This window comes from Borostomias antarcticus, assembly GCF_949987555.1.
Source record: "Borostomias antarcticus genome assembly, chromosome: 8".
Lineage (NCBI taxonomy): Eukaryota > Metazoa > Chordata > Actinopteri > Stomiiformes > Stomiidae > Borostomias > Borostomias antarcticus.
In genome coordinates, this window is record NC_140241.1 from 28,575,979 (window position 1) to 28,596,497 (window position 20,519).

Here is a 20,519-nt window from a genome sequence, read left to right on the forward strand (position 1 = left end):
GGACAGACTCCATCTCCGTCTCACTGCCAAGGCCGTGTTTGCTTACCTGGTAACTTTTGAATACAAATACAAGGCTTTGAGCAGACCGGCGCTCTTGAGACAAACAGATAGAGAATGTGTTACAGTGTGCGGTCGGTTGGGTATCAGATGTGGCCGTCCACATGCTTACTGGTGTGTGTTTGATCTATCAAGTTCCCTGGCCTAGCCGCAGCCCAGAGTAGTGTATATGCACCAGTGAGTGAGTTAAACTAGTCTCTCTCTCTCTCTCTCTCTCTCAGCGTACTCCGCATACTGTAGGCCTACATCCATGGAGACGAGCGTCACGCGCTCAGAGCCTTACGCATCGTCGTATTCTTGCGTACCAATGTTTTGCGGAGCGTCACCCGTCGCTGACGCCGTTCTCCTCTCTCTGTCCCCCAGGGAAGTCGTCCGGCGTCCTGCTCATGGAGGACCAGGCCGTGTCCAACAGCAGTCCCCAGCACGGCCGGGGCGGGACCGGCCACGGGAGCCTGGGCGCCGGCCGGCAGAACGTGGTCCGGCGCGGTTGGCTGAGGAAGCAGGGCGGCTTCGTGAAGACGTGGCACACGCGCTGGTTCGTGCTGCGAGGAGACCAGCTCCTCTACTACAAGGACGAGGATGAGACCAAAACCCTGGTAAGCCCGACAAGACTGGCCCCACTGAGCAAAGACACGTCTAAAATACGTCTTTTAGATGTCTTTTTTGTCTTTTTCGGACGTCCAAAGACATCCAATTAGGAGCCAGATTTTTTTTTTTTACGTTCAGATATTGAACCTGTTTTGCACGTCCACAGACGTCTTAGAGGGGTCCAAGCCAGACGTTTGAATATTGAGGGGTCCAGCAGACGTACAAACGGGGTTCTGGACCGACGGACGTTATTAAGACATGATCTGAACGTCTCCCTGACGTTGTGTGTTTGCTGGGGCGTAGCCACACAATCCACATTTTTTTTCTCCCGCAGCGCGACGTAGGGCGTAGGCTAAGTTCAAAACCCTTTTGAACATGGGCGGGAGCAGCACTGACTCCGACGTTGTCCCGTTTGCGTTTTAGGGAACCTCACGCCCACGCTTCGCACATTCAGGTACGGGGACTCACTTTTGTTCCCGCCCGTTCTATTAATACATCCGTGGTTCCCGCACACGGAACGCCGGGTAACGCTCTAAGCGAAAGTTTCCAGAGTCGCGTCTGTGCGATGTCTCAGAAATGTGCGGTTGGAGAGAGAGAGAGAGGGAGCAGACATGTTGTTAATTGACTTAGTAACTGCTGGAGGGAGGTAGAGCTTTTAGGACCTCCTCTTCAATGGTGTGGCCCCCGTTCTCTTTGAAGCGGCGCGCTGTCAGGCATACAAAATGTTGGTGATTAGTGTGCTGTTAAAATGTTGCTCTCGGCTCATTCTGAGGGATCACATAACTTCTGTAGCACACACCTACCTGCACGTCTGAAAACGAATAGCCTACATTTAAAAAAAAGATTTTTATCAAAGGACATTGAATATGTGTTTCAAAGTCAAAGTAACTGTTTGAAGTTTGAGGCTGTAGCAAACCGCCTACATATATCCTGAACCATTTACAGGGGCAATATCTTCAAACGCGTACTTAAAAACAACATTAAGCATGCTCAATATATCTTAACCTTGGGCTTGTCTGACCATCGACAGCTACACAGCTGGTTTAAAGCATTTTCCAATACCAGGTCCATGCCTTTCTGACCACCTATTCTGTTAATAACTTTGCTTATCAAGTCCAAAGAAGACCCCCACCCCGCACCCCTCCTCCATAGCGCCCTGTGGTACTGGTATCAGTGTTGCTTGCTGGCGGTGGGGAGCGTGACACGTGACGTGACACGCTTGTGACAAGATGTCTGAGACACGTCTGCGTGCTGCCGAGCATATGGTGGTGAACATAGCGCTGAATAATCATCTCATCATCAACGGTTCTACTGGAAAGCCCGATTTTCATCACATGTGAAGTGTTTCGATGCAGTGTTAATAACCTGACCAAATGCAGAACGAATGCACTAAAAACAGAGGGTATTTCACTGGGATAGAGTAGGTACAGTATGTAGCTGTACTGTACCTTATTTATCCGATGACTAGGGTCATTCAGGTTCAGATTCGGCAGGCTGTTTTGCAGAGTGCAGAGCCTGTGTCAGAGTCATCAGCTGGCCTCGCTAACGAAGAGCAGACAATGACTAATGCAGACAAAAGCCCCAGTCTCTCAAGTTACTGTTACCAGGCAGTCGTCCCTTCTGGGCATGTGCAGACGGGGAGCTGTGGGAGAAACACACACACACACTCTCACACACACACACACACACACACACACACACACACACACACACACACACACACACACACACACACTCTCACACACACACACACACACACACAGCACAGGATGAATTGGGGGAAATGTTCCTATGCGGTTTAGTTGGAAAGAGAAGAGAGGCATTAACAGTTAGAATCAGATCCAGGATCAGAACGTTAACCTGGCAGGAGACAGTGCTGGCACTGTACTGGGGCTGTTTGAGGTTTACATACAGGGTATTCAGTGTACTGGGAATCACTGGGAATAACAGTACCTGGTGCTGTACTGGGAGTGCCTTAGAAAGGAATGGCCAGTGTGGAAATCGGAGGCATAGAAAACCGAGCTTCCATCAGCTTATTAGTGAAGCTCAATTTACCCCTCAAGCTGCTGGACTTTGATATCACGCAGTTGTCTGGGAGGGATTTGAATATGGCGACCTGCTGAGTCGTATAATGAGAGGGTAGTCTCAAAGCACAGTTGTTAGAAAGTGCACACTGATTCATTCAGCTTTCAGAATCATTTTATTCTTTCTAACGTTTTACTGGTGATCGAGTCTTCAGCTAAACCAGTTGCATGAAGTGAGGAGCAATTCCCGGATGTGAAAGATATGTGATCATATCAGACCTGGGTCAAAATTCTAGTTGAAATCTTTTCAAATGCTTATCTGTGCTTGTCTGATCATACCTGACAGTGGAGCCAAAGGGCAAGTCCTAAAAATGTAAATACTGTACCTGACACTCCAGACAATCTCAAGCAAACGCATGCTTGAAAGGATATCAAACAAAGGATTTCAAATGCTTTGGAACCCAGGCCTGTCTGGATCGTGTATGTCCCCAAGATGACTATAAGATAGGACGTTGCTCTGAGGTATTTAAGCTTGTAGTCAAGACCATCTAAACCGAGACCAAGCCATGACCAATTCCAGAGTGTCTAGAGACCGAGAAAAGACCAACACCTTGAGGGTGGGGCGAGGTGGCAGGGCCAGACCAGGACTAGACCAGGGCTAGACCAGGACTAGACCAGGACTAGACCAGGACTAGACCAGGACTAGACCAGGACTAGACCAGCGACAGACCCACACTGCATGACACACTTATGATAACGTGGAAAATGCAAAGTGACAAGTTATTGGTTGCATTTGAAGTGGGAAGATTTACATCCAATCACAGTAATGATGCTAACAAATAAACTAGACAATGCACAGACAATTCAATGATATTGAAGTAATTCATGAAAATCCCAAATCCTCTTTTTCTGAGACCAAGACAAGACGGGGTAAAAATGCAGTCAGTGTTGAGGAGAAAGGCACCTTCGGAAAGTCTCCTGCACTACAACACTAACATGATGGACGTTTAGCTTCCAGTTTTTAGACTGATGAACTCACAGATAAACCCACAGGAATCAGCCTATGGGAGCTGAGCGCACAAGATTTCTCCCAGCCTTGCTATCAGGGACACTCTTCCCGTTTGTTTAGCAAGAGCTTCAAAGCTATTGGACAATATCATCTTCTCTGAACCTAGCTCAAGGGCAGCTTTTTTGATCTTCTGTAAATGGAGTAATTCTTTGCATGTCAATGAGCACGGCTCCTATGTGCACTTTATTCTGTTTTTTGTTTTAGTTTATTTTATATATTGTACAGCACTTTGGTGCAACTTCGGTTGATTTTAAACGTGCTTTATAAATAAAGTTGACCTTGACCTTGACCTCCTAACACGTCGTTGGTGGCATGCAGTGCAGGGCTGAGGGTTGAACCCGTATGAAAAAGAGAGAGAGATTAGACATCGTCCGTGCATTCTTCTCTGTGCCATACAGTCGCTGAACCCGGGGTAGCCCGGAGGTAACCCAGGGTAACCCAGAGCCCGCCCTCCTGATCAACTTCCTGTTACTGTAGCGCCCGCTGCTCGGATACCGCTACCCCAGCACGCCACCGCAAAGAAGATGGCGCCCACAACAACAGTCTGTTGAGCACTGTTCTACACACAATGCTTGATTATTATTATACACGATTTACAAGATTATAGTTACAACAAAATCGTATACATACTTTATGATGGATTTGCATGCAAATGAAGCTAAACATTGAGAGACGGTTGATTGGATTGTAAGTGACACTGATTGATTAGAAACTCTCGAGATTCTTACGCTAACTGAAGATGATCTAACTTTGGGTGGGTGGGTGGGCTCCCCAGAATCCCACCGAACATCCCCCCAACACACCATCTATTCCTTCCGCCAACACAGATATGACTGTATCAACACAGATATGACTGTTATTCCCAGGGAAATCTCCATGTGGTTTGAGCCTCAAACACAACCTTACTACTGCTCATCCACCCACGGCGTCTTGTCTGGCTGCTTTTCCCATGGATGCGTGTCCCCCGCTGTGTCAGCCAAGCCGACCACGACCATCCCCGCTACGGAGGCCCCTGAGGGCCAAACCTCCCGGACCCGGAGGTGGGCGCTAGGCAGGCGGAACTCTCACCACCACGGTGTCCAGCTGGTGGGGGAGAGGAGCGGGAATCTCAACCCTCCATTTTCTCTCCCTTTGGAATTGAAAGGCATTGGGTTATACAGCAGCGCACGCATAATATACGACTCGACTCTAGTCAAGAGTTGAGTCATTTCCTCGTCATTCCTAACTTGCTGAATATACGTACAGTCAATGAAACATTGACCATTTGTTCCTTCTTTTTCGTGCTGTGTAGAAGGTTTTACTTCCTATGTTTGTTTTTCCCCTACTGTCATTGATTCATGCCATACGACCTGGCCTACCTTTAGTGAATCATTCCACACTTGGCTGTAGCATTTTCCATTCCCTGGCCTAGTTTTAAAATAATGCCAAGGTACATTTTCTACACACTTCCATCCCAAGATTACTTTTTGTCTGTGTGGAAAAAACTTGCGTGAAACTAGGCCAAGCAGCAAGCAGTTTGTTTAAGCTTCATGTGTGAGAACTTATCGTCAGAGCACAGAGAGAGAGAGAAATAAGAGACAGTAATCAGAGAGTAAGTAAGTAGCCTTGAGAACCAATGGTTCTTGAGCCTAGTGGCCCATAGGGCTGGAGCCTATCTCCTGATTCCTTAGCGTGAGGCAGCTTGATGTACAAGTCCACCCCCTGGACATGACGCTAGTACAGTATGTTGCAGGGACTGACCCCCAATCCAACCAAGCATCTTTTTTTTTTGCCTTTGGTATGATTTGGCAGGGGATCGAACCCCCAACCTCCCAATTTCAGGGCGGACACTCTAACCACAAGGCCAGTGAGCTGGTAGTCAGAGAGAACCAAGGGGGAACACCACAGGGCAGACAGACCTCCCTTTATGTGGACACCCAACAGTGAGGTCAGTGCTGCATCTGTGTGTGTGTGTGTGTGTGTGTGTTTGTGTGCATTTGTGTGTGTGTGGGTGTGTGTTTGTGTGTGTGTGTGTGTGTGTGTGTGTGTGCGTTTGTGTGTGCATGTGTGTGTGTGTGTGTGTGTGTGGGTGTGTTTGTGTGTGTGTGTGCGTTTGTGTGTGTGTGTGCATGTGTGCGCGCATGTGTGTGTGTGTGTGCATGTGTGTGTGTGCGTGTTCGTGTGTCCTGTAGGGCTTAGAGTCTGAGTCTGTGAGCCACTAGAGGTGATGATAAGAAGCTGGTTTTAGAGTGTCTATTAATCATACCAGTCATGTGACGGCGTGTCTCAATTCGTTACCTGCCTCGTTAGCCTAATTGCTGTCTCCGACACGGAGCACGGGCACCTGCCCTCCTCTGTTGCCCAGGGAAACGTGGCACACTGGCACACATGAACACACACACACACATACACACATACACACACACACACACACACACACACACACACACACACACACACACACAATGCATCACACTCAGCCACAGCAATGTATGCTCATGTTTCCCATATTATTTTGTACTGCGTTTTGTTTTGCCTCAACATAGCTAATATGACAATGTTTGTGCAGGGAGGAGGAGGAGGAGGTGGAGGGGGAGGAGCAAGGGGAGGGGGAGGAAGAGGAGGAGGAGGAGGAGGTGGAGGAGGAGAAGGAGCAAGAGAGGGGGGAAGGAGGAGGAGGGGGCGGAGGAGGAGGAGGAAGAGGTGGAGGAGGAGGAGCAAGAGGGGGGGGGGGAAGAGGTGGAGGAGAAAGAGGAGGGGGAGGAAGAGGAGGGGGAGGAAAAGGAGGGTCCTCGGTGTTGTCATCGTCACTAAGAAGGAGCCGTGTCCCTCAGGTCTGGGGGCCCTACCCCTCATAACCACGACAGGAATGTTAGGAATGGGTGCAGCGAGAGAGGTGAAAGGTCGGCGGAGCGCGTGGGGGGCGCGGCACCAACACACCGTCTACACGCCCCTGCTTGTCCAGGGCTCACACACACACACACACACACACACACACACACACACACACACACACTTACACACACACGCACGTCATCCATCTGAACCACCACACAAAGAACACCCTCTTCCAGAGAAGGAGTTTGGCATGATAATTGTAATTCCAACCACTTAACCATCTTATCCTATGATAATGATGTGCAGACAAACAGACCGGAGTAATCCAGTTGAATATATTAAGCTGATTTGTTCGTTTTTTTTTAAATTGCAATCCATTATGACAAACATAAGAACATTCATGAAAACGTCTGTATTCTAAATACAACAGTGCTTGCCAGTGTTCGCTGGTACTCAAAGAGAGAAAGGGTAGAGGAACAACGTACGAGCCAAATCAAAACGGGCTCAATTAGAAGAAGTCGGCGAGAAGACTGTCGCTAAATCCTTCGTCTGAACCCGAACCTCCCAACCCTTGACATTCAGAGTACCTATAAAATGACGTATCGGATGTTAATTATTCATACTGTGATGTCAGGCTGTCGCCGCCCGTGTTTGATGAGCTGAATTAACCGCAGGGTCATTAGCGTGACCTCTACTAGCGGGCGCAGCGATGTACCGCGTGGCCCTGTCAGCCTTGTCAAAACTCCACCTGACGCGTTTGAAAACTCTGTGATGGATTCGACCGAGCGAGCTGCCAACAGCAGAACATCACCTCTCACTCCCGCATCGGTGGCTAATAGAAGATGACGGGTTGCTTTACTGGCAGAACGTGACTGAAAAAAGCAGTTTGCGGTTGAACTCGGGAGCGGCTTCGACCTTCGTTAAGCCCTCCCCTCCCCCCCCTCTCTCTCTCTACATCTTTTTAAAATGTTTATGGGTCGCTTACAGAAGGTCGGTTGTTGTAGTGAATAATTACGAAGGCTACTGTATAAGCTACAGAAATAATTTTTATGGAGAAAATGTATTAACCAATTTTGAGGCCAACATTCTCCCACTCTGAAGTAATTCTGTGACTGATTAAAGGGTCTACACAATGATTCGCTGACTCTTTTAAACTTGACCGCCATAGATCAATGACGATGTCGCCCTACCAGATAGATCAACTTACACACTTGATGTTTGAACATCGTGCACTCTCTTTGAACTCCCACCAGAGATGGAGTCTTGCTGTCAGTGTTGCCCTGTGGCAGCAAGACAGAGGCCGTGGGTCTGCTCTGGACATGTACAAAGTTCCCTCAGATCAATAGACTTCTCCAGCAGGGCGTTAGACCCAGCAGGAACACCGCCAAGGTATGCAGGGCCAACAAACTCGTCCGACTCAATGTTGTCAGGCGCTCATAGGCCAACAGCATTCAAACCGACTTCAAAAGCATTTAGTTTCAACGTCAGAAAGTGAGTTTCTCTCACTAACAGTCTCGCAACTGTATCAAATGACACTCATACCGAGTGCTTCGATGTTGACCTACATCGATTATACATAAACATTGTACATAAATCAGGACTATGAATGTATGAATCTGAGGCCGTGTCAGAGCGGGCCCACGCCAGCCCGGGCCCATGTCAGACCAGCTGTTGTGAAGATTGATGTGGCTTGGCAAGACGAGTCCACCCAGCTGGGAGAGTGACAAGGTCTGGAGCCCAGACAAAGAGTACGTGAAGGTGGAGGCACAGCACACTACACCCCCCCCAACCCCACCCCCAACCAGCGGTTATGAATCAGTCACCTCGACGAGACCCAGGGCAACGGTGTACAAAGACTGGTCTTTAAAGGCTGACCAAGTAGAGAGATCTATCTTCAAAACAAGTGGACAGAACCCTTTGAAATCTTAACCGAGTGGTGTTGCTCTATATCTTCAAAGCGTGACCAGGTGGGGTTCTATCTTTACAACTTGACCAAGGGCGACAAACTATGGGTTGAACAATGATTAGCTAGATTAGCTTAATAGTTAAAGAGTGCAGGAGTCACATGACTACACACTTATTGTGCCATTACTGTTGAAATTATATTTGTACAGCTACTGCGGTACTGTGTCATTTACTGTTGTTTACTGTCACAGAGTAGTGACAGTGACAAATAAATCTTTGATAGTGAATTCCCTGCATATCTGCTGCACTGTAGTTTCTAACCAGTGTATCCTTCTTTCTGTGACATAGTTCACCTTGGGCTGTTCCCCACATAGTTACAGTAGTATTTACCGTATATATCAGCAGATAATGATAATGAAACTCCCTGAGCAGGGCAGAGGGTGAGGATAGCATGCCTGCCCTCGAAGGACGTTTGATTTCTCTCTTTCTCTCTCTCCCTCTTTCTCTCCTGCTGCCTGGGGGGGTGTGGTGAGGGTAATTGATCGGCCATGAATCCAGTATTCAGGCGGCCATGTCTACTCCATTATAGCATGATCAGAACTTTCCCTCCTGTCTCATACCTCTCTCAGCTCGCTTTCTCTTTCTCCCACTCCCCCTCTCCCCCCCTCTCTCTCCCTCTTGTCCTCTCTCTCTCTCTCTTTCCCCTTCTCTCTCTCTCTCCCTCTCTCTCTCTCCCACCCTCTCAATCTCTCTTGCTCTCTCTCTCCCACCCTCTCTCTTTCCCTCTCTCTTTCCCACCTTCTCTCCCTCTCCCTCTCTCTCTCTCCCACCCTCTCTATCTCTCTTGCTCTCTCTCTCCCACCCTCTCTCTCTCTCTCTCCTTCCCAGTCACTCTCATATGACCTCCGTAGTCCGTATTGGTTACTAACTGGTAGAGATACAAGTGTGCTTCTCAGGGTTATGACAGGTAGACAGCAGTGCGTGTAGAGCAGCAGGTTATACATTTATCAACACCTCCACAATCCGGTACAATGCCCCCCCCACCCCCCACACACACACACTCCTTCACTCACTCACTCATTCATTCATCCATTCATTCATTAACCACATTAACTGTAATGGAGGTAATTCATCAGCGTCATGCCATATCTTTGCCAATTTAGTTTCTCTGTCCTGAGGACAGCTTGTTTTGTCTCTAGCAGATGTCTGGGGGTCCAGGGGCTCAGCAGGGAGACATGTTTACTGTTCATTTATATTCCCCTCCCCTGCTTAAAAAACACAAGCAATTAGGCAAGTCTTAGCTTCCGCATCGAATCAACATCATTATCCATCTCGCATATAAATGATCTGTGATGACAGATAATTGACCTGGCTCAGTCAAATGCGTTTTATCTGAAAATATAATAGATTTATCATGTTAAAAATAAGTTTCCTCTAGTTGGATTAAATTGACGATTCCGTCTGGGACGTGATTTAATATCTAGATCTTTATTCTTCGCTGCTATCCACTGCTCTCCACATGAGAGTCAATCAGACGGAATATTCCGGAGAAACTGACAGGAAAGATTACTAATGCACTGGCGGTATGAAATCACTATTTTTTTATTCATACTTTGCTATTATTGGACAGATGATACCGGTGGGGTGCAAAGCAGGCTGTAGCTCTCTCACACTCTGTGCCAGTGAGCTGCGTTGTAATCCAGCAGCGTAGATATATGATGAGGAGTCCTCTGGGCGCCCAGACGCAGCTGTGCTCCTGGCCAGACCGCCGAGGCCTCCGAGGACGGGCTGTAAATCCCACCACCGTTGCCAGGGTTCACGGTCCATTCGGCAGATATGTCTCAGTCCGAGCCGTGACTGGCTTTGTGGCTACACATCTCTGTTTGGAAGAAGATTTAAGAATACAGACCTTTTTGTTTCGGTGAAATGACCTGCGTTGGATAACTGCACGTAACCCCAAAATGTCAGAGTACAAAAATGTTCTGTTGGCCTAATGACAGACAGGGTTCGATCTCCTGCGGTTGAGGCAGAGTATACTGCGTGTTATGGTCTAATGAAACTCCAGACCTACACTCATGCATTATTGCTGACTGGTCATTTGTATGCTTTGTGAGCCCGTGCTAAGATATATGCACCCACACTTAACTTACTAGGGCATGAATATTTTGATACGAAGATACGAATAACGCTGCGTATCGGCCTTAAGCTCAGCATCTGGGGGGGGGGTTGGGGAGGTGTTCTCGGGGGGGGGGGGGGGGGGGGGGGGGGTTGGGGAGGGGGAGGTGTTCTCTGGTATCTCTGAAAATCATACCGTAGATATTTGATTTGTCTTGAACATACTCATCTGTAATTCCCCTCTAATAATGAACAAACCCCCACACCCAATCTCGTTATCATCCATAATGTACGGCCTTATTATCTATACCAGCTCCAGGTCCTGGGTTCCACTAGCAGCAGATGACGGCGGTGAGGGCTGTGAGAGTGAGGCAGATGGGCTGAGAGGTGCTAGCAGCCTTCCAGAGCAGCTCTGTGAAAGGTTGTCCATCATCACAAGGTCCTGGGAGACTAGTACGCTCCGCGCGCTCTTTAGCATTTCTCCCCCTCACATAAACGACCCCCTTCAACCTCAAAGCCACCTGACTGTATTCATTTAAAAAGCCTGCTCTATGTGCAGTGGTGGCGGTTGACTTTCAACTAATCGTGCAACTAGTGAATGCTTGTCTTCGCCATGTTTCTGCTGTTTTTACATGCGAATGCACGTAAAGTGAAAGGCAATTGCTTTTTCAACCAAAAGAGAATTGTGGGAAAGTTTGAGTATGAGTCCTGAAGCAATACACTGTATGAAGGTAATCATTTGTCAGATGAAACCCATCTACTGTAGGTAAAATATCTCATGAGACTCAGAGTGGTGAACTCAAGGAGGACTCAAATGGAACAGCTCATATATACTGTAGGTAATGGAAAAACTGAGGTTAATCACATTTTTGAACTGTAGTATTCTGGCTCTTGGTCCAGCTCTTAAGGTATTAAAGTTTTTTTTCTCCAATGCCCCCAAAAAATAGTCTTTCCCCCAAATCTGTGTCCTTCCTACATTTATGAGATTACTGGGTAATTGGGTTGGCCTTTCTGTCAGACTGACGGAACTGGTAGGGTCTGGAAAAATGAACACAGCCCATTGGTAATGTCACTTGCAGTATATTCACTGCATGCAGGCACTCTCTCTCTTTCTCTCTCTCTCTCTCTCTCTCTCTCACACACACACACACACACAAATACACACACACTCTCTGTGTGTGTGTCTCTCTCTCTCCCGCGCGTTTCTCTCTCTCTCATGCACACACACACACACACACACACACACACACACACACACACACACACACACACACACATTTAGCGTTATTAATCGCCATCCTGTTGGAAAATGTCATCCCATCTCTCTGGGTATGTCTGAGTCAGTTTTCCTTCCTGTGCCAAAGTCAAGTAGGGGCCACTGGACTCAGCAGTGATTGGATGAAAGGGCCGCTGATCCGCCGGTCAAGGTTAATGGCCTTTTTATTGGACTGTGCCTCTGCGAGGGCTGCTCCCTAATTGACTCTGGGGCAGTGGCCATTCCCATTCAGCTGTTTGCAATTAGCAACCTCATAAGTCTCCACACAGGTCTTTGTTTCATTACTCTCAACCTCTCCCATTCATTAATTCGCTCATTCATTCAGACTCTTCGGTAAACAAGCCCGCATTCTGTCCCCTGTAGTAGTTAAGCTCCTCAATGGGGGTTTAGGCGAAATTAAGAAATACTTTTTCGCCACAAACAGTCCTTGGTAGGAAATTCCAATGACATAATGATGCCCTTCTATTCTTAAACACCATCTTTCTCTCATGACAGTGCATCACCGACGACGTCGATAGCGATCTACGACTGTGGACTCTTATCACGTACACAACATACTCCACTTCCGCTCGCCGATATTCCCACAGTCTTGTCCCCCTCCCGTACCAGAGAGCCTCAGGGGAGGAAAGGCGGGGACGTCTCCCCGCGCTGGGTCCGGGCCCCTGGCCTGTCTGTGGGGGCCACTAGCCCAGCTTTTAGCGTAGCCGCCTGATTGCTCCCTGCCTAATGAGCATAATAAAACGTCCTGAGACTGCAGAGGTCAGCGAGGTGCAACGTCACACTGAGAACTGACCCACACACACACACACACACACACACACACACACACGGCTGCCTAAAACAGTCCCGGTAACAAAGCTGTGACAGATGATAAGGGCTGACAGCGGGGTTAGGCCGGCCGCATGTCTCTAGCGAGTTAATGGCTGTGTTTAGCCCTCTCTGTGTTGGGCTGGGCTGGGTAAATATCGCAGCGTCTGAGGCTGCAGCAGACGACATCAAACCGAGGGGTGTCATTATGGAAAGTGTAGCGGGGAGCTCCAGGGGAATAACATGGCTGGTGTTGTGGTTTTTATAGCAGTAGGGCCCCCGCCGTAGGTCCTCTCCTCCCTGGGCGCCCGTGGCGGCCCCGGAGGGCGTGTTAACAGCGCGCAGCTTTTTATAGGCTGAAGTCATCCGCTGGGTGGCTGCGGCTTCGCTTGTTGTTGCTCTGAAAGCTTTTTCTGCTCTTCCGCTTTGATGGAAAAATGCAGTAAGGGACAAGGGAATGGGCAGTGTGCGTGTGTGTGTGTGCGTGTGTGTGCGTGTGTGCGTGTGCGTGTGTGTGTGTGTGTGTGTGTGTGTGGCGACCCCCTGTCCCCGACGCTCCAGAGGCAAGAGCGCGCCTGTAAATGTCCCTCTCTAAGGGCCGGCCGCTTCCGCTTCCGGTCTGGACGCTGACGCCAGGCAGGTCCCGAGGCCCTCGTCAAATGAAGGTCTCTAACACGCCTCACATTCGGGGGCTGAGCCATCTTTATGTGGAGCGTTAATGCGCTTCATCTGGGGGCTTCAGGTGCAGTTCCCACTTCCTCCGTGTCACGGTCACGGCTCATTAAAGGACCCCATCTCAGCAGGAAGCCGCCCTCAGATCCTGTTCGTCTTCACGGGCCTTTAAACACAGACACACGCCACCGACGCACATCTTGCAGCCATTAAAGTCGCTCCCAGACAGAGGACATCTTAATGGTGGGCAGATGGCGATCATACGTGCCAGCCAAACTTTTAATAGCGCGAAATGCCACTTGCTGTCAAAGGTCAGCTAGGGCCATATGTTTACCTATTAGATCTATAGTATTCTTAATGAATCACCTCAGCCTCAGGTCAGGTTATGTGGCCGACCCCGGTTCGAACCCGGCCTCCTGTTTTCCCATGTTTGCTCACTGAGACAAAGCCTCCACATGTGCCATAGTGAGATCAGCCAGTGACGGAGAGAGAAAGGGGAGGGCTAGGTTGGAGGAAGAGAGACACACAGTCTCCCCATCGTGCCTGTCCACACTCATCATGCCTCCCATCACGTTAGGCAGGGATCTATAATTACACATCATGCATTATCTTTGGTAATCTAATCTGCAGGCCATTCTATTAATGGCCCCTCTCCGCTCTGAAAGATGACATATCCTAGCAGTCGGGGCCCCAGAGGACTGGCCACAGACACGTGGCTCTGCTCAGGTCCAGTCAGTCTGTCTCTACCTGGGAAAATCTGGGCTCACATACAACAGATGAGAGGCTTTTAAGCAGATTTAGAACGAAATACGATTGTTTCCTGAGTGCCCGATTTGGGAAACGTTGAAACCTCTTAAGCTGCTGGTTCAGCGTATCAAATCTTTTTTTGAAGGGTTTCCCGAAACTAGCGTCTTCTGTCCGGCTGTTGTATGTGAACAAGGTGGAACGCAACTCCGTAGAGTCTCTGAGAACAAGATATAAACAGAAACAGCACCTATGTACCATACAGACACGCCTTTAAGAAGATGCATGCTTTGCTCAGGGTAAATGTATTCAATCTTGAGCCGGTGCCTACTGGTAGAAGAGGGAGTGTAGGCCTAACATAGAAACAAGGGCAGAGCAGAAACTAGAGCAGCGGAGAAAGGAGGCGAGGAGACGAGAGAGTGGAGGAGGAACCTAGGGACCTCAGACGCCACCGACACGGCCGGCTCTAGACTTTCGGAGGCCCCAGGCAACGTTTTCCGTGTGGAGGTCCCCGTTTTGAGATCCTACCGAGCAAAGGCGCCATCATCCCATCGTCACGTAACGGCTATCAGCAGCAGCAATGACGCACCGGAATGTGACACGAATAGCCGGTTGGCGCCTCAGCCAATCAGATCAATCTATTGCTGGGGGATGAGGGGGGGGTGGGAGGGGCTCTCCGAAATCGGTGATTTTGATTGGTTTTCTGATCGCTGGCACGTACTGTATCCAATGAGAATGTTAACGCTTTTAGGAGGGCCAAAAAGAAACGTTTCGCCAGGCCGGGACCCCTTGGCGTTCGCCCGTTCCGCTTATGGGAGACGCCCTGCCTGCCGTGGCTCCACCCACACACACACACACACACACACACACACACACACACACACACACTGAGGGGGACCATCACCGGCACCAGCAGCACCACCGCCTCCACCAGAGAGAGACGGAGCTACCGGAGCTCCGAGAATAGGTTTCCAGGGGATCGGGGAGCGAGCGAACATGCTGATGCCGGGACTATTAAAAGCGGCGCCCGAGCCGGCGGTGTCAAACCCTGATCTATTAGACGAGGCCGGGCCGGCGATAGCTGAGGAGGGGGGGGCTTTCTGCATAATGCCGCCACTTTGTCACGTCCAATAACAACTCAAGTCTGTCATCCCGACCCCCACAGGGGAGCCATAGAGCTCCCGCTGAGAGGCCTGCAGAGTTGCTGATTCTCCCTAACCGGCTGATCCTCCAACAAACGTTCCAGTGATATAAGCACTTTTCTTAATGTTAATCACTCAGGGACGCGGGCACCGCCTTCAAAACCGCCGCTCCCGCCTGACCGGCGAGGTGCGAGCTTGGCACAAATTAGACGGCGCGGCGCCAAGACCCCGAGCGTCGTGCGAGGACACGACATTGTCATAGTGATGCACACTGTTTGCGCGGGGAGGGCTGGTCACATTTCGCATGCGCTTGGTCGATGTTATTGCCTCTGAAATCTCTCTCTCTCTCTCGCTTGTTTCTAGGGAACCATTTTCTTACCTGGAAACAGGGTTACCGAGCATCCATCCAATGGGGATGAAGGTGGAAAGTTTCTGTTTGAGGTCGTACCAGGTAAGACGAAAGCTACTGAAACACATCCTGGCTGTTCACATGACCTCCAGGGCAGCTGATAACTATGACAATGAGATGACGTTGAGACGGAAGCAGTTACAGACCCACGTCCAGTCAGTCTGCACTGTGCTATTTGGACACCTGCAGCGATAGCATCAGCAACAAAACTACAGATCTGTAAAAATCCATAAAAACGGATCTGTTTTGGTTGTCCGTATCAGTAAAGGATTACACTGATGCGGACAAACCAATTCATTCTGATCTGATGCGCTGCAGTAGCTGCTGTGTGTTGTTGTGCGAGTCTCTCTGGTATGAAGTATGAAGGCAGGAAATGAAGTATTCCAGTGAGACCAGCACAGACGTCCCCTCTCATTCATCCTTCCTGTTTCGTGCCAAGGCGACGTTCTAGTAGCTTTCATCAGATGAGCAGAGATGAGAGGGACCAGCATTATGAAGTCTTTGATACATGCAGGAGAGTCTGGCTTTAGGTCAAATTTGTCCAGGCAGCTGGGTTTGGAAGTAGAGTTAAAACAGGAAAACAACTACAGTATTGTCAATGTTTCGTCTTTGTTCTCTCGCATTCAAACACGGCTTGAAAGGCATGGAGGAGGTGCTCTGTTGTCGGGAGAAGTATTGATGTGCATGCATGTCATGGAGGCACACTGTCTGGCTGGGTTTGGACGCCAGCGCTGCTGATGATCAGTTACTTTGATGACATGACGTTTGACCTGTGTGAGTGCTCAGTCGACTCTCTAGTGAGTCAACCCCCCAAATGTACACACACAGACACACACACACACACACACACACACACACATTCAGGCGGAATGTCCTTGGATACAGACAGCACAGAGGGAAAAGGGGGTCCGTTTTCCCAGGCAGGAGGATGCTGGGGAAGTGAGTCTAGGGAGCGGGTCTCTAAACAGACCGGCAGCTGGACGGTCCCCGGTCAGCCTTTGGGGGAATGCATGACCAACTCCCATCGAACCGACAGACGCAAAGTCGAGGACAACGGATGAACTCGTCGAACCCTGAACACTCATCCTTTCCTCTCTCCTCTCTTGTGTACCCCCCCCCCCCTCTTTCTTCCACTCTGAGGAAACAGAATCTAGAATCCTTCTGACTGAGTGTTTGACTTGTTTATTCCACATGGTACAATGTGCCTTTCAGTGCCTCTCTTTCTGCAGCCGTGGGTGAAGTGAGAAGCTCTCGTTTGAGCCCCCAGCCCTGGTTGGTTGGGTGAAGTGAGAAGCTCTCGTTTGAGCCCCCCAGCCCTGGTTGGTTGGGTGAAGTGAGAAGCTGTCGTTTGAGCCCCCCAGCGCTGGTTGGTTGGGTGAAGTGAGAAGCTGTCGTTTGAGCCCCCAGCGCTGGTTGGTTGGGTGAAGTGAGAAGCTCTCGTTTGAGCCCCCAGCGCTGGTTGGTTGGGTGAAGTGAGAAGCTGTCGTTTGAGCCCCCCAGCGCTGGTTGGTTTCGTCCTCGGGAGCCTGGTGCCCAGTGACGTTTCTGTTTGGAGAAATGCACGCTGCCACCTCTTTGTTTTGGAGGGTTCATGACCCCGGTTGGCTGTCTAACACGGCTCTTAACAAACAGCAACAGTTTGATTGGTCACTTCTAACTTCGTGGAGCTGTAGCCTTGGTTACAGTAGCTTTGTCAGTGCCCCCCCCCCCCCCCCCCCCCCCCGCCCGGCACTTATCTTTAATCAAATCGATCCATCCATTCACGTATTGCGTAATCCCCCCTCCCCCTCTCTCACAAATTACTTCTATTGTATTCAGTATGTTGTGAAAACCATGGCTCAAACCACTAGATCTCTTTCAGGAACCATGCTAACGTGTCTGCACACCAACAAACAACCCCAAGCAACACCAATTAGCATTGGTTGGATGAATTTTGCAGCTGAATTTTAAACTACCTACATTCTAAATTCTGCCAACTTTCGAATGTTGGATGCTCGGACTCGGTGGGCGTTTGTTGGGGCAGTGTGCTAGCCTGACATTAGATAGAATTATCAACTTCTTACTTTGAGAACTTAGTTTAAACGTTTAGTGGGCGGATTGGAACATCTGGACCCAGGTTAGCAGTGTGCAGGTAGAGGAGCGATCACACAGGGAGCATTGTCCCCACCAATAATTTGGACAAATCTGAAACGTCTATCTAACATCTATCTAAACGTCTATGTTGGTTCATTTGATCCCTGTAGGCAAAGGAAGCAGTGCAAGGTGCTCAGAGAAGGAGTTGGTTATTTTAGGGCTTGACAAAAGTGATAGACTGAGTTCTTCTGAGATATTATTGTTTGATAGTAGACTAATGCAGTAGGCTATAATAGCAAATCAAACCATATAGTCAAGTAAGCTGATGTTCAAACCAAACGTAGAGATACTCAGGCGCTGACAGTGTTTTGACAAGCCAAGAGCCTCAGTCGACATTGAATTGTCCTTCTCAACGTGATGCTTTTGAAAACCTGATTCCTGCCGAAAACCAGAGGCTAAAGACATAAGTCAAGGTGAGACTAAGCTTTCTTTTCTCTCTTTCTTTAGAACTTCCACACACAAGGCAGCTGCTAACTTGTGACATGCAAAATAGGCTCATGGCGGCCGAGAATAGCTTAGACATGTTGTTTTTGTTTCTGAGGATAGTTTCACAATACCGCCACAGGGCTCACAGGGGGGGGGGGGGGGGTCAGGGGCGATACTGTAGGTGTGCAGAAGGTGTAGAACACAGTCAGGAGGCTGAGGTTTGTCTTTTGGGGAAGGGAAAGTGCTCTGTTGACAGGACGAGCACCTGGGTTCGTGTTCTGCAGGGCGCAGCGTTGTGGGGAAACCCCAGTTTCATAAGAGATACGATCGGCAAATGTTTTGATGTCAGCGGGCGAGAGATTACGCTGATTCTGTCTAGCCACCCCCAAACCAGGCGTGTGTGTGTGTGTGTGTGTGTGTGTGTGTGTGTGTGTGTGTGTGTGTGTGGGTGGGTGGGAGAGTGGATGGGGGCAGGTCTAGCACTGTACCCCTCTAGCAGTATCAGGCTTAGCAGGACTGTATAATGGGGTTTTTAATGGGGCTCATATCTCTGTGACCATGGCGTTGAATTACATTATTCTCACCTTTGGTTATGGCTTAATCACTGGGAGGCAGAATATGGTGTGTGTGTGTGTGTGTGTGTGTGTGTGTGTGTGTGTGTGTGTGTGTGTGTGCCTGTGTGTGTGTGTTCAGGGGTTTTGTGGACCTCTATTATTATCTTTCTCTTCCGTGAGCCAAGGTTCTGCCAGGGGCTAGCAGACAGACAAAATGGGGGCTGTGTGCCTGAAAGATTTGTAGCTCCTCTAATTTCATTTAAGGGGTTACTGTTTGACAAGTAGTTGACAGGTACAGTGGGGAAGAGGGGGGGGGGGGAAGGGCTCCAGTGTCACACTCCGGCCATGGGGAACAGTCACAGGACAGCTTGGCAGAGGTCGTTCAGAGCGCCGTCAATCGTGGGCTTACTTTAGTACATCTGTGTGGTCCGGACTTGTTACAGGAATGTCTTCAGAGCTCATCATGGAAAAAGTGCTGATCTGATGACTTTTCACTTTCTGGTTGTTTCATAGTAATGAACTGGCAAAGTACCTGTGAGTAAATTGTGGGCGATATTGGCCGCGTTTCCCGAAGAAGAAGCTTCTTAAGGAGTTAATAAGGGTCCAAAGAAGAGGTCAGCTAAGACAGAGTCTTAAGAAAAGAGTGTTTCCTGAACACATTCTTAGAGACCTTCTAATGCCCTTCTTAGCACCGCGCTTAAGACGCTCCTTTACAGGAGCTGTCCACCACCTCGGTACTGAAAACAAATCAATCGATGTCAGGCTAATCGATTGTTCCACATAATTGCATGCTCCCAAATGAAATTTTGATATAACAAGTGGCGTCCTACTTACCCCGATCAATAAAACAACGCTAAAAATGATTATAATACTAATTGCGAACTGAATCCACACATTTCCCATTGCCCTGCTGTTCTGCCTACCTATCCTATGTAGGATAACGTTATGTCCCATTCATTTGCAATGTGTATGTAATGTGCTAAACAAATTAAATAGCATTGCTCGCATTGCCCATTACAAATATGAAACACCAGTGACAGGCCTACTGTAGTTCCCCCACGAAAGTGTCATTACGCACGCAGGAGAATGTCTGAAAACATCCACTGACGCAAATAATGTCTTGTAACTTGGATACACTCAGAAAAATAAGTTAATGGAAACATAAATGAAATATGACATTACATGATGCCGTGACCCCAACAAACATAATGGGGAAAATAGATATGCGAGGAGAGCAGGAGTTAAAGCCACGCCCGCCAAATATGAACAGCTCACCGATGCACGGGACAATGCGATACCCTGTGACAGGAAGCTAGAAAGAATAGCCACAAAGGACACATTCAAGATGGCACAACAAACTGCATGTAGCCTATAAGCATCAAAAATGGCCCAGCTGATGAGAGTATGAATACATGGCAGCTGGTGGTGGCCTGCTACCCAACGCACCAATGCCCCATTGCTTGTGTGTGTGTGTGTGTGTGTGTGTGTGTGTGTGTGTGCGTGTGTGTGTGTGATGACAAACAACAGGTGTATAAGTGGCAATCACATCCAATCATGCACAGCTATTGGTTAATGCAGACTATGGTGTATGATGATCCGGGGGTAGTTGCACACATTTGATAGCTACTGTATCTCATACTGTATGTGCATGCAGATGTGGGATGGTTGCAGAATAATCATGGTCATGATGTTAAACTTAAAAAAAATACTTCCAAGTGATTGATAACTGTTTTGATCCAAGCATACCTACTGTACCATACTGAATCTGTGAGAAATAAATA

At 48.8% G+C, this 20,519-nt stretch overlaps 1 protein-coding gene across 1 annotated transcript in view; it reads left to right on the forward strand.

Annotated features, from left to right (window-relative positions):
- Positions 1-443: 443 nt before the first annotated feature.
- The window catches only part of arhgap24 (Rho GTPase activating protein 24), a gene marked incomplete at both ends in the record, with an annotated part of 57,446 nt that continues 37,370 nt past the window's right edge, over positions 444-20,519 (forward strand). Inside the window, 2 exons of the mRNA XM_084442380.1 lie at positions 444-653; positions 15,580-15,667. Of these exons, the coding sequence (XP_084298506.1) occupies positions 444-653; positions 15,580-15,667 (298 nt within the window). The remainder of the gene's footprint in view (positions 654-15,579; positions 15,668-20,519) is intronic.